Source organism: Alnus glutinosa, chromosome 1 (assembly GCF_958979055.1).
Source record: "Alnus glutinosa chromosome 1, dhAlnGlut1.1, whole genome shotgun sequence".
Lineage (NCBI taxonomy): Eukaryota > Viridiplantae > Streptophyta > Magnoliopsida > Fagales > Betulaceae > Alnus > Alnus glutinosa.
In genome coordinates, this window is record NC_084886.1 from 39,615,541 (window position 1) to 39,630,598 (window position 15,058).

Sequence of the window (15,058 nt, forward strand, 5' to 3'; positions counted from 1 at the left end):
TGCATATAAATCCATCCATACAATAATATATATATCAATCATCTATCAAACAAATCATTGTTTATAGACCCTCATATTTTTATATTTATTATCCATCACTTCATTATGTTTGAGACAATCACTCATAACAAATCTTAAAACCTTGGTTCATGATTTGGTGACGAGGCTATATGACCAATGCTACCAAATATGAACTTGAAGGATTAAAATATATCATAAGGACAATAAGAGTAAATATGATCAACTCATGAGAATCATGAGGACAATGAAATATAAAGGGAATATAAAAACGATCAACTCATGGAAGTCATGTAGACAATGAAATATAAAAGGAAATATAAATACGATCAACACATGAAAGTCATAAGGACAATGAAATGTAAAAGAAGATACGATCAACTCATGAAAGTCATGAGGACATGAAATGTAAAAGAAATATAAATACGATCAACTCATGAAAGTCGTGAGGACATGAAATGTAAAAGAAATATAAATACGATCAACTCATGAAAGTCATGAGGACATTGAAATATAAAAATAGTTTATATTACTTTTTATTTTAATTCTTTTTATCTCATAAGCTTATTGGGTCTTTAAAAAATTCATAAAACAAGTAATGAAATCAAAACCTAAACTATAAAATTAATGAAACTAATAATTGAAAGCTTACCAAAATACTTTTTAGCACACACTTCAAGTCTTGAACCACACAAAACTACACAAATCTCACAATTTTCTCTCTTGGTTGTAGGTGTGTGAGTGAGTCAAGCTTAATGGGTATTGCATCTTCCACCTTGGTTCTATTTATAAGAGAATAAATGGTTAGGATCAAGTAGACACATTTTGATCTAATGGATGGGAATTGGTGCATATTAGCCTTATCTCCAAGGCACATGGGTTTCATCATTAATAAGGTGGTGCATTCTAGATGTGCGATGTGGGCAACACTTGTGGTGATGAGTGCACACATTAGAGGAAGTGGGTGATGAGTTGTCCAATCAAAGGAAGTATTAAATAATGCTATATATGAATTTTCGTCCAAATAGAGGCCAGCTTACTCCAAGCAACATTTTGATGGTCATATCTATTTTGATCGCTGTGAAATTTTGAGAGTAGATAGATGACGTCAAGACAAACACTTTCTCTTTTTGGTTCAACTCAATCCGAGTTCGTTATGACTTAGTTTTGGTCAATCAAAGTTTCTAGTTTACTTTGACAAGTTAAACCAAGATATATTGTTTAGACTACTTTCATTTCATGATTACTCTAGATTTTATTCTTGACATCTTTTATTCTTTCATCATGAGAGGAGGAGGGAATCAATGTAGGGGAGTTGTACTAAGTGTTGAATCATCATATCTTACACTATCCTATTTAATCAAATCTAACTAGGATGATTTATTTAATGACATTCTTAAAGCATAAAATATAGGTCTTCCACATGTTGAGTTGGGTGATAACACATGTAGTAATCATGACTATGGGCAAATGACATGTGATAAGTGGGTTGGGTTTGTGGATAGCAATTGGAATGGATTGGGTTAAGTTCAAACATGGCCCATTAATGAATAATGTGAATTTCCGTCCAGAACAGGGGTGGTATTTTTCACGGGTATTTTCATGGCCTTAACGAAGTCTAAAAATCATGAAATTTGGAGGGTAGCTAGAGAACTTCAAGACGAGCGTCCCAGTTTTTGAATTGACCAAAATGGAGTTCGTTTGACCCTGTTTCCGTTATTCCAAAGTTTAAGGTATGTTTTGAGTTTTTATCAAATTGCAACTATAAACGTTTCTAAAAACAAAAATACACATTTATTTTCATAAATAATCATAGTTATTACTTTGCCTTATAAAAAATGTTTTAAAATTAATTTAAACCATTATAATTTATGTTTTAAAATTTGGGGCACTACACAAATTGTCCTTGAACTTGGCCTACTACCACTTGAGAATCACTTCGGATTTCAACATTAGTTGCTCCCATCTCTCGGGACAATTCCAAACCTGCAATTACGGCTTCATATTCTGCTTCGTTGGTTGTTGTGACAAAATCCAGTTTTATGGCAAAACTGCACTCTTGACCCTCGGGGTTCCTGAGGATGACCCCTACCCCGCTTCTGCTCCGAGCCGAGGAGCCATCCACATACACAACCCAGGTTAATTCTTTGGGAAGTTCTTCAGCTTCGGGGACATTGCGAAATTCTACCAAGAAATATACCAGAACCTGTCCCTTGATAGCTGTCCGAGGATGAAACTCGATATCGAATTGTCCGAGTTCCATTGCCCAGTTGACTAACCTTCCCGAGAGGTCAGGCTTTTGCAGAACCTTCTTCATCGGATACTTTGTTAAGACTCGAATAGCATGAGCCTGAAAGTATGGCCTCAATCTCTTGGCCAAGACAACCAAAGCGAACGCCAACTTTTCGATCCGAGGATATCTTTCCTCTGCTTCGGGCAGTGCCTTACTCGTAAAGTAGACGGGTTTTTGAATTCCTACATCTTCTCTAACTAGAGCCGAGCTTACCGCTGAGGAGGATACTGCCAGATAGAGATAGAGTATTTCCCTTTTGGTAGGGCTGCTCAACAATGGAGGGTTTGTTAAGTATTCCTTCAACTTTCAGAAAGCTTCCTCACATTCCTCACTCCACGTAAACGCTTTTCTCAAAATTTTAAAGAAAGGAAGGCACTTATCTGTTGACCGTGAAATGAAACGGTTTAAGGCCGCAATTCTTCCTGTCAGCCGTTGGAGTTGTTTCGTTGTTCTTGGTGCCTCCATCTCAAGGACAGCCTTGACCTTCTCTGGATTCACTTCGATACCCCTCTGTGATACCATGAACCCCAAAAATTTTCCTGAAGAAACTCCGAAGGCACACTTCATAGGGTTAAGCTTCATCTTGTATTTTCTTAAAGTCTGGAAAGTTTCTCGAAGGTCTTCTATGTGTTTGGTTGCCCGAATACTTTTAACCAACATGTCATCTACATACAACTCAACGTTTCTGCCAATTTGACTCTGAAACATCTTTTTCACCAGTCTCTGATAAGTGGCTCCCGCGTTCTTCAAACCGAAAGGCATCATCTTATAACAGTAGAGTCTGTCTGTGATGAAAGCAGTTTTTTCTTGATCTGCTTCTTCCATGTAGATCTAGTTGTATCCCGAGAAAGCATCCATAAAGCTTAGGAGCACATGCCCGGACATCGAATCTACCAACAGATCAATCCGAGGCAAAGGAAAACTATCATTCGGGCACGCCTTATTCAAGTCAGTGAAATCTACGCACATCCTCCACTTGCCATTAGACTTCTTCACCAGTACCACATTGGCCAGCCACTCGGGGTAATCCACCTCCCGGATAAATCCGGCTTTCAACAACTTCTCTACCTCTTCTGCAACAGCTTGATTTCGTTCAGCGACATAAGTTCTTCTTCTCTATTTCACTGGCCGATGATTTGGGTCCACATTCAGCTTATGGACAATGACCAAGGGATCAATCCCTGGCATATCTTCATGGCTCCAGGCGAATACATCACTATTGTGCCTCAAGAACGCCACCAGATCTTCCTTCACGAGTTAGGGGAGTTGTGAACCTATACGAACTTTCTTCCCTGGATCACCCATTTCAAACTCCTTCAACCCTTCCACAGGCTCCCCCAATGGTGATTGCTATTTCCCGTCCTCCTTAGCTTTCTCACCCAGATTGTACTATCTCGAGGTGCTCTTCAGGGACAAGTTGTAACAACGCCTAGCCTCCTTCTAGTCTTCCTTTACTACTCCAACTCCTTCTTCTATCGGGAACTTCATACTGAGCTGTGGTGTTGAGGTCACAGCTTTTAAATCGTCGAGAGCTGTCCTTCCAATAATAGCGTTGTAGGCCGAGATTCTATCAACTATCAGGAATCTTACCATGATGACCCTTTGCCTCGGATAAGTCACAGCCGTGACAGGGAGATCAATTGAACCAAGAGGTAGCACCTTCTCACCGCCGAACCCCAATAAGTGGCATGAGACCGAGACCACCTTCTCCACAGAATACACTTCGAAATCATCCAGCTGCCTGGCATAAGCCTTCTGAGCTAAATTGGACTCTCCTCCACCTCCAAATCCTCCCGAGATGGTGTGAATGATGGGAAGGTTGCCTTTTTGCTCCCGCCGAGCCCTGCTCTTGCTTCTTTTCCTTCTTTCTTCCTCTCTAGGCTGAGGTGCTGGTTCTCTGCTTCTTTCTCTTCTCTCTTCCCGCCTCGGTTGATAGTTTCTCCTGTCATTCCAATCTTCTTCTCTTCTAGGCCGCGGATATTGGTCTCGCTCCTGTTGGTTTCTCTCATTAACGAGAAATCGGACTAACTTCCCATTTTTGATGAACTTCTCAATCACTTGTCTCAGTGATACACACTGCTCAGTCAGGTGACCATATGAATCATGGAAGGCACAATATTTGTGAGCCAAGCATGGAGGCGAATTTCCTGGGATGGGCCTCGGCCTCGGCCTTTGGTAGTGTGGATCTTTTTTGAGTTCCATAAGTACCTCGATGAGAGAGGCATTTAATGGAGTCCACTTGTAATCTTCGAAATTCTTCTTTGTCTTCTTGTTCCCCCGGGACTGGCATCCTATGTGGCCTCGGGATTCTTCTTTTTCGTGAGCTTCTCAAAGGAGGGCTCCTCGAGTTGCTTAGGAGCACCGAGAAGGGCTCGGAGCGTTTCCTCCTGGTTAATATACCGGTCTGCCTTTATCATAAAGGTGTGAAGATCCTTTGGAGGTTTCAACACCAGATCAGCCATCAACAGTCCATCTTCTTTCAGCCCTTGAAAAATTGCTCCATAAATGAAGTCGTCTGGCTCACTTTCTATCTCTAACTTCTCCTGGTTGAATCTCCATAAATAGTCCTTCAAAGATTCGTTTGGTACCTGTCGCACAGAGAGTAGATACCCTCGGGGCTTCCTTCTGGCTCTCCCGGACACAAACTGGGCCAGGAACTTCCTTCCAAGGGTGTCCAAATTATCAATTGATCTTGGGGGAAGGTTTCTAAGCCAGTCTCGGGCCTTTCCGGACAAGGTGAGGGGAAAAGCTCGGCACGCCACAGCGTCAGGTGTCTTGTGCAAGGACACGTGAGATCAGAAATTATCCAAATGCTCCACTGGGTCTTCACTACCTGAAAAAACAGAGATATCGGGTACCTTAAACCTTCCGGGCAGGTCGAAGTTGGATACTTCTTCGGTAAATATAGACTCCTTATGCTGGAAGAGGTTATCCACGAGAGACTCTTTCCCGTCGCGCTTCTGATCCATAGTTCTTGATAGTGCATCATGTTAGTATTTTGGCCTTATTATGTGTTTGGACAAAATCACTTATGTGTAAATGATGCGGCAAACAGGGATTCCACTTTTCAGAATGAAGTAAGAAGAATTACAAAGTTCCCTGTCAGCCGCCAGGACGATGTGTCATTCCGCCCGGACGCCCATCTGTCTACTGTTCCATCCGTCCGGACGACGTGTCACTCCGTCCGGACATTAGACAAACAAGCATCACCTGTCCGGATGATGTGCTTCTTCCGTCCGGACACCTACTTCGTATCGAGAAGCTTCTGTGCGAACTTGCTCCGTCTGAACGTTTCAGCAGCATGTCCGGACGCCTATCAGTTCTCGAACGGATCACTGATTCTTTCCAAGTTTCAAGAAAGGGAAGATCAATCAACTGTTCGAACGATGTGGTATCCCGTCCGGACGCGTATCTCCATAAGGCAAGAATCGCAGTTCAAAATGAATCGTCAGGACATCTGATAGCTGTGGTCCGGACACTGGTGCATCGTATATGGTAACTGACGATTCGACTTCAACCGTCCGGACGTATCCCTCTCATGGTCCGGACGCACGCGTATTAGATATGGAAATTGCGTGTTGAAGTTTAGCCGTCCGGACACTCCTGCCCCATGGTCCGGACGCGCGAAGCCTGTTATGGAAATTACTTGCAGCGGACGTGCGTCCGTCCGGACGGCCATGGTCCATCGTCCGGACGGCTCTCAAGCAAAATTTGTCTGACGCCCATTTTGACCCCCAACCTATAAATAAGGGTCCTTGGGCACTTAGAGCTGCAAGAATTCGGTGTGAATTCCATTAGAGCTCAGAGACGTGATATCTCCTCTGAAGCCATTTTTCAAGTGTGTTGTGCTGCAAACCAAAGTCTATCTTAGAGGTCAGCTCTAAGATAAGGAGTTCCATTGAAGACCCCTTCAGGTAGGTGAACCTGGTTGGGAAGCGTTCGTGTTGGGTTACACGTCAGAGATCAAGGTATGACCACTGCATCGGTACATGTGAGTGTTACTGTCTTGTATCTAGCTTTGTCTTCTGAATAGTGAAATTCCTGGGTTTGGCTGCCCCGGAGTGGTTTTTCTCTTAACTGAGTTTCCACTTTGTCAATAAAAATATCTGTGTCATTTACTTTCCGCTTTGCTTTAATTTTTGTTGACACTTATGCACACACTTTACTTTTAGAAGTCATTTCAATTTTTCAATTGGTATCATAGCTTGGTATACTCTGAGAAGATTAATTTCTTGAGTGTTTTTAATATTTGACTTCTATCTTTATTATGTCTCAAACTCTTAATTCCGTTCCTGCCTTTGATGGCTCGAACTATGGCTATTGGAAGGCACATATGCGTTTCTTTTTGAAATCTATTGACTATTGGGGTATTGTTGAGACTGGTTGGACTAAACCAGAGGATACAACACTTGAACTAGTCCATCAAAAGAACGCTCGTCTTTCAAATGACAAAGCCCTCCATGCTCTATGCCAAGCACTTTCTCCATCTGAATTCGCCAAAATTTCAAATTGCGAATCAGCCAAAGCAGCATGGCAAATTTTGGAGAGTTTTACTCCAAAATAAGTGACCTAAGGAACTCCATGGTGAGTTTTGGGAAACCTATCTCGGATGTAAAACTCATCCGAAAAATTCTCAGATCTTTGCTCGAGCGTTTCAGGATTAAGGTAACGACTATTGAGGAAAGCAAGGATCTTGAAGAAATGAAGATTGAAGAGCTGGTTGGATCTCTTCAAACATACGAGCTGTCTCTGCCCCCGGTCAAGAAATTAAAGACCATTGCTCTTAAGGCTTCCAAGAAGAAGGTAGAAGCTTCCTCTAAAGAAGAATCTGAGGATGAAGAAAAGGCTGTGGCGATGCTTGCCAAAAATTTCAGAAGACTAATGAAAGATGATCGGTTCAAGAAGAAGTTTTCTGAAAAAGCCAAGAAACCTCTCAGAGAAGCTGAACTAGAGGATGAAAAAGATCCCAGAGGACCCCGATGTTTTGAATGCTCAGGCTATGGGCATATCCGGGCCGATTACGGGAATCTCAAGAAGGGCAAGGGGAAGGCTTACAATGTGACTCTCAGTGATGAGTCCGAAGAAGATGCTCCAGAGTCTGACAAATTTCTAGCTTTTATGGCCCCTATTGAAGAAGAAGACTCTTATTATTCGGAGCATAGTGAGAATGAGGTAGAGCTCAAGGAAGCATACAAAACTCTCTACAAAGAGTTTGAGAAGCTGAGGGAAGGCCGAAAGCAACAAGTTAATGATCTGAACAGTCTGCATACTGAGAAGAGCTCACTGCTGCTCAAGCTACTTGAGACACAGCTCCAGCTAGAGAGAGTCACTGATGAGAAGTTGCCTCGTATGCTGTCCATCCAGAAGAGCCCACAGGACAAGACTGGTCTCGGGTATGTAGCTTCCTCTTCTGATATTCCTTCTTCCTCAAAGACTGTGTTTGTGCCTCCTACAGTCCCAGAGCTCCCTCCAGTTATTAAAGATAAACAGAAGGAAAAGGTCAATGATGAAGTTCCAGGCACTCAGCAGCCTCATTCCATCAGAAGACCTTATGTTTGCCATCACTACAGTCTCAGTGGGCACATATGGCCTTAGTGCTCCCTCTTGAAAGCATAAAAGGCCAAAGCTAAGAAAGAAGTGCCTAGACAAGCTTAGTATAGCACTGTACCTACAGCTCAGCATCAGACTCCTTGGCATCGGGCATCCTATCAAGCACCATGGGGACAAGCACCAAGACATCAGTTCCAAGCCCCTTGGTTTCATGCTCCTCAGCATTAGCGGCCTCAACAGCGGTTTGTACCAGCCAATCAGAGTGGCACTTACAAAAGCAAACCTAGGCAATTGAGAAGGCCTCAAGAGTAATACTCCGGTGAGCCTCGTGTTTGGATGCAAAACATGATGGAGTGGATGATGCAGTCTTGTCAGCAACCACCTACTGGAAGGTAGACTTGGGCTGAGAAGGATAGTTACCCCAGGAGGGGGAACCGACGCACCTAGCAGGTTCGGGTGTTCATGCCTAGGATTCTGTTCCTAATCCTATGGCATCAGGTTTGATTGCTCATTGTATTTGTTATATTTTATGCAATCTAGGAACAAGTTATGTTTGCCCCCTTGTGTTTTCTTGAGAAAACTTTGTAGGTATTTTTGGGAAAGACAGAAAAAGCAGGTCGAGCAACTGTTTTTCTGTAATGGCATCATTGAGCGTACACAGGTTTGATCGTGCCTTAGCATATGATGTTTTTTTCCATATTTCTTGTTTTTGTTTTTTATTAATAATAAAAAAATTAAAAAAAAAATTTGGGGAGAATTTGCAGGATTTTTTTTTCTCTCTTGGCTTATTAGATATTGCATGCATTCTTACCTGACATCTCAATTCTGTTTGCATTGATTAAATATGCTTAGATATAATTGAGAGTTTTGACTATATTGGCCAAGTGTTTTTCCTGTTTATGCAAAAGTAAGATAGCTTCTTTCTTCATGCGATGAAAAAGTACACTATCCCGGACTCCTCTAAAAGGTACATCTTTCCTTCTCTGACTCCTTGCTTTTGGAAACTTTGGATAAGAGAAGAAGTCCTTGATAAGATGGCCAAATTGACCACAGGCTAGTTGAACCTAGCATCTATAAACTCTGGCACTCCCTACAGTTTGCAGTACCATAAGATTCGAGTGGTAATTCTTAAAAGGTTTTGTGCTTTAAATCTGTTTAATCACTGCTTATGTGCTTAAAATTACCTTGCCCTCTATGAGCAAGTAAAATTTTATCTTGTCCTATATGGTACAAGTAAAACAAAATATGTGCTGCATTTTAGGGGGAATGTATCAGATGAGGGTATCTAGGCCCTAGCAAGTTATAAGGTTTGACTTTTGGCTAATCTGTCTTTGATTTTCTCTCATGTCTAAAAAATTTAGTTGCTATTTGTCATGTCTTGGAAAGTCTTACCTGGTGGGAAAAGAGTCTCCACACACACACGCATTGCTTGAGTTGAGTTGCCTATTTGATTTTTATATGATCAAGAAAAATTATTTGTGCCAATTGAAATCTCAACTTCCTTTTATATCTCTTTTTATTTTTTAGATGCATTCTGATTGTGTTATCAGTTGATTATGTATGCGTATTCTGACACTGACTTGAGAAAATTTGATCTCTGTAAATTTTTCTCAATTTTTCTAGTGTTTCAGTGTGGAGCGTCCAGACGGTATTCCTTAGAGTCCGTACAGGTGTAGCATGGTAGCCCGGACGGTATTCTCTGGAAGTCCGGACATGTGCAGTGCCTCGTCATTCGGACATGCCTTGTTGTAAGTCCGGACTCACGTGCGCTGTCACCATCGTTCGGACGGGTCCGGACGAGTGTGACCGTTACACACGTTCCCGAGGCCCGCGAGTCCGGACGTCTTGAAATCTCCGTCCGGACGGGTCACCCACAGAGGCTATAAATTGCCCAGAATCGGTCATTCTCTCCCTCATACCCCACCAAATCCACCTTTTGGCTTTTTGTGAGTAATTTTCTTTGGTGTTTTTGGAGTAATATCATCCATGTGTGTCTCTTTGCATTCTCAATCACTCTTCAGGTATTTTTCTTGTCCTATTCTTTTCAAGTTTTTACACTGTTAAAATTTCAATATTTGATTATGAGTGTTATTGAAAGTTTGAGATGCTTATACCATGTTGGGATTATTTAGGACTGTGAAAATTTTTGTCTAAATTTTATGATAGTCCTCTTACTGTTGTTATTCTGCCAAAATTTTTGTTAAACCTAACAAGATTTTTTTTGGGATTATTTTTTTTTGGAATATTCTTGCTGGTTTTCTTTTTGCAGAATCATGTCTGCCATCAGTTCCCAGCGCCGGGTCTGTCAGAGGACAAAAGCATAGCAGAATGAAATACAAGCGAAGATTATGGACCGGACTGTCATTGCTAAACGGAACGTGGTCCGTGTAGATATCATGGTGCCTCGGCTGAACAGTATCTATGAGACTATCCAGCATTATCAGTGGACCTACCTCTATACCTGTGCCTACATCGTCCTCACCAGGCTGGTCCGACTTTTCTATGCAAACTTGGAGGTTGCTCAGGATGATGAGTGTGGGACGGTACTGCAATCCACTGTTGACGGACACATAATCACTGTTGATCCCCAGATCATCAGTCAGTTTATCGGGGTACTTGTTCTCGATCTACCTGCTAGTCCTTTAACGAGGTGGTGCTTCCTCCCTCTATGGATGAGCTCCGAGAGTTTTTCCATACTGCTCCACAAGGTAAGGAGCATCCGACCTCCATCAAGATTGGTGCTCTAGGTCCAGCTCATCATATGTTGGCCAAAATTATTTTGCACAATCTGTGGTCGGTTACCAGGTGTAGTTAGGGGTGAGCATGGGGCGAGGGGGCGGGGATTGGCTTTTTTTGCCCAAGCCCCGCAGGCGTGCGGGTTCCCCAAAGGGAACCCGCGCCCCGCGAAAAATTCCCAGCAACCGTGCAGGGCGGGTGGGCTCGGGGTGGGGATGAACGGGGCGGGGATCCGCGGGTATGCGGGGATCCCCGCGGGGATGAACAAGTGAAGGCACAGCATTTTCTTCAGAAGATTCACAACAAAATCCCCAGCAGTTGAAGAAAATCATAACAGTTGTTTATCTACTTTTTTGCCAAAGCAGGAAATATTAAGACGATAAAAGCTGAAAATGAAGCAAAGGAATGTAATCTGAGAGGCATAATGGCCACCTATAAACAGAGACAAAAAGAAATGATGTTTGTTTGCCACCCCACGTCCTCTTCCCCAGTTGAAAAAAAGCTTCCAGATCTGCATCAATTTCTCACAAATTTCAAGAACTGATTGGGGCTTTCCACAATATCTCTACCACTATTGGTAGTTTTAGCAGAAGTAGCACTAAAACTACGACAATAATCAAAATTTTGAGGATGGAAAGAAACCCTAAAATGACAATAATAAGGAAAGGATGCGTACCCATTTCCTGAGGAAGAAAAGCAGAAGCCGATCCGATGTAGGAATTGCTATGCTCAAGAGAAATAAGTAGAAGAAGAAGCAGATCTGGTGTAGAAATGGCCGTCGTTTTCCGCTTTCACAATCTCAAGAGACGTTCTGAAGATGGGGGAGAGGGTTTGGGAAGAACCTGGAAGAAAAGAAAACAAAATATGAGGGGGCGGCGCTATAGTAACATATTAGGGTTTTTTGGTTTTTGTTTTTTTCTTAATGTACATGGGGCGGGGCGGGGATCCGGGCAAAAAAAAGAATTTAACCCGAGCCCTGCCCCGTCCCGGGCGGGTTGGTTAAAAACCAACCCGCACCAGCAAAAAAACCCCTAAAATCTGCGATTTTAGGGGCGGGGCATGCGGGGCGAGGCGGGTTTTCGGGTATATGGTCACCCCTAGGCACAGTAATCTGATATTGAAGAAGGCCCAGTTTGTCTATGCTGGTCACTTTCGCCTTCCTTTCTGTCTCTGCAAGCATATTCTGGGAGTCATGCTCGAGGCTCGTGATGAGGGCATTGCCGATCTTCCTTTCAGCTGACTCATTACTCAGATCATCCTACAGTCCGGTATCAATGTAGATGGAGAGCCTAGGATGAAGATGAAACAACCCCTCAGCAAACAGACTTCGCTGAAGTCAAATGCGCAGCTGTAGAGAGAGGATTCTGATGAGGATATACCTGATGCGATGCATGTTGCTTTTCCGGATGTAGCTTCATCCTCTCACACTGTCCAGCCATCTGAGCTAGAGGTAAATTTTTCTCAGATTATGGAGGCTCTTGCTACTCTTCAGGGGGGATGAGCAATATGCAGGTATCAATGTCCTCTATGCAGCAGTCCGTGTCCTCCATGCAGCTGGAAATGCGGTCCATCAGCAAAAGGGTGGAGCAGACCCACTTAGACCTTTAGGAGTGTCTCCAAGTCCATCATCCAAAGAGCAGTGATGATGAGGCTGCTGCACCAAAGGCTGCCCGTCGGACTCCCGGAGCTACACCTATGGCAGAGGATGTTTGATTCCCTCGTGTCTATTTGTTGACTTTTTTTTTGTTTTGTTATTCTGAGACAATTTGTTGCTTATTATAACTGTTAAACTTATATTACTCTGTTTCCCGGGTCCTTCTGAAACCGTTAGGGGGAGTAATTTTTATTTCAGTTGATTGTTTTATTACTCTGTTTACCCTTTGTCCCTTTGTGACAAAAATGGGGAGTAATTTTTATTTTGGACCGGGAATGTATTTCCAAACTGGTCAAGTGATTTTTGTCCCAGAATGGCCAAATGAGGAGTTTGTTAGTATTTTGGCATTATTCTGTGTTTGGACAAAATCACTTATGTGTAAATGATGGGGCAAACAGGGATTCCACTTTTCAGAATGAAGTAAGAAGAATTACAAAGTTCCTTGTCAGCCGTCCGGACGATGTGTCATCCCGTCCGGACACCAATCTGTCTACTGTTCCATCCGTCCAGACAACGTGTCACTCCGTCCGAAAATCAGACAGACAAGCATCACCTATCCGGACGACATGCTTCTTCCGTCTGGACACCTACTTCGTATCGAGAAGCTTCTGTGCAAACTTGCTCCGTCCGGACGTTTCAGCAGCACGTCCGAATGCCTATCAGTTCTCGAGCAGATCACTGATTCTTTCCAAGTTTCAAGAAAGGGAAGATCAATCAACCGTCCAGACGATGTGGTATCCCGTCCGAACGCGTATCTCCATAAGGCAAGAATCGCAGTTCAAAATGAACCGTCCGGACATTTGACAGCTGTGGTCCGGACGCTAGTGCATCGTATATGGTAACTGATGATTCGACTTCAACCGTCCAGACGTATCCCTCTCATGGTCCGGACGCACGCGTATCAGATATGGAAATTGCGTGTTGAAGTTTAGCCATCTAGACACTCCTGCCCCATGGTCCGGACGCGTGAAGCCTGTTATGGAAATTACTTGCAGCGGACGTGCGTCCGTCCGAATGATCGAGCCATCCCGTCCGGACGATGTTCTTATACAGGAAAGATTTCTCAGTGAAAATTTCAGAAAATCCTGTCGCACAGTTGTCCTTCCGGACGGCCATGGTCCACCGTCCGGACGGCTCCCAGGCAAAATTTGCCTGACGCCCATTCTAACCCCCAGCCTATAAATAAGGGTCCTTGGGCACTTAGAGCTGCAAGAATTCGGTGTGAATTCCATTAGAACTCAGAGACGTAATATCTCCTCTGAAGCCATTTTTCAAGTGTGCTGTGCTGCAAACCGAAGTCTAACTTAGAGGTCGGCTCTAAGGTAAGGAGTTCCATTGAAGACCCCTTCAGGTAGGTGAACCTGGTTGGGAAGCGATCGTGTTGGGTTACACGTCAGAGATCAAGGTACGACCACTACATCGGTACATGTGAGTGTTACTGTCTTGTATCTAGCTTTGTCTTCCGAATAGTGGAATTCCTGGGTTTGGCTGCCCCGAAGTGGTTTTTCTCTTAACTGAGTTTCCACTTCGTCAACAAAAATATCTGTGTCATTTGCTTTCCGCTGTGCTTTAATTTTTGTTGACACTTATGCACACACTTTACTTTTAGAAGTCATTTCAATTTTTCACATCATACTTTGCGTCCAAGTCCAGGACCATCTGCTACAACCTTCTTTCAGCATCTGTTGGTGGTGGTGGAACCGAGTTAATAGGCTCCACACGGTCCTCGATACGCGGTTCGGCTCTCTCCCCTAACCCTTCCGGGTTTCCATTAGGATTTGTTCCTTCAACCGCATCGTGATTCAATGGTGGTGGTGGAGTCTGAGCAGCTATCAGCAAGGCATTCTGAGCCAGCAAGTCCTCCACATTCTTCTGCGCCTGAGCCAACTGTTGGCTCAGCTGGGTTATCCGGGCCTCTGGACCGGCAGACTCTGCTTCTCCGCATGCATCATCTTAGCCTAGATTAGGGCATCGCACTTCTTCTTGGATTTCGTCTTGAACCGAATTAGAACGTCGCGTAGTCACCATCACGGATTTATTTTTTTTGTAAGAACAATTCTTCGTTCCCACAAACGGCGCCAAACTGTTGGTACAGTTTCCGTTATGGTGACGTGTCGCCTTATGATTCGTTGCCTCCCTTGAAATTGGTTCTCCTCGTAACCTGCAAAATAATAAACAACTTGTCAGAGGTGCCGACTACGCCCACTCCGATACCTAAGTCAGTTAAAATTCTCTGGATAGTATTCGCAATCTCAAAGCTCAAAGATGCCTGTAAAAATACCTGGCGTAGTGGTCTTATTTATAGGCTTGTAATTACAGACCTACTGGAATTATTGAAGCCCAATTGGACTAGGAGTTTGAGTCCTAGTCTGTTCGAGTCTCAACCTTATCTTCAGGAAATTTGAATAAGGCTACAGAGGCTACAGAGTCCAAGTTGGATAACACTCTGCCTTTTCAATCTTAGTTCCACATTATTAGCAGTCTTATCCCATTGATTATGGGATAAAGGCTTATCCCTAGTCTTTTGGGATATGGGCCTTATCTCATTGCGCAGTGTTCTAGCTTCAGGGATGAATTCGCACCAGTGTTCTGCTAACATTTAATCACTTATTAGTCGAGTTTAAGAAGATACCCCCGAGACGGTTGTAGTGTGCTTCGGTCAATCCTCCGAGGCGTAAACATCCGAGACATGTTCGCTCCGATCAGACTAGGAGATCTCAGGATATTTCGCACAGTTGCTGAGTTCGGTAGGTCCGAGGTGTTATCATACCGAGACGATCTTTTTTTACCGAGTTATGATGAATGTC

The 15,058-nt window shown here is 43.4% G+C and overlaps 1 protein-coding gene across 1 annotated transcript; it reads right to left on the reverse strand.

Annotated features, from left to right (window-relative positions):
- Positions 1 to 4,602: 4,602 nt before the first annotated feature.
- LOC133860006 (uncharacterized) lies at positions 4,603 to 5,280 on the reverse strand. The gene is made up of 2 exons (XM_062295624.1): positions 5,170 to 5,280; positions 4,603 to 5,085 (listed from the first exon to the last, which is right to left on the reverse strand). Exons 1-2 carry the CDS (start codon positions 5,278 to 5,280, stop codon positions 4,603 to 4,605), a joined length of 594 nt encoding a protein of 197 aa, XP_062151608.1.
- Positions 5,281 to 15,058: the final 9,778 nt, after the last annotated feature.

Excerpts from the sequence above, each read along its gene's own strand:
- LOC133860006 (XM_062295624.1), bottom strand. The coding sequence starts at position 5,280 with ATGGATCAGAAGCGCGACGGGAAAGAGTCTCTCGTGGATAACCTCTTC. Across the intron at positions 5,086-5,169 it reads ACCTGCCCGGAAGGTTTAAG|ACACCTGACGCTGTGGCGTG; the intron begins GTACCCGATATC and ends TCCTTGCACAAG.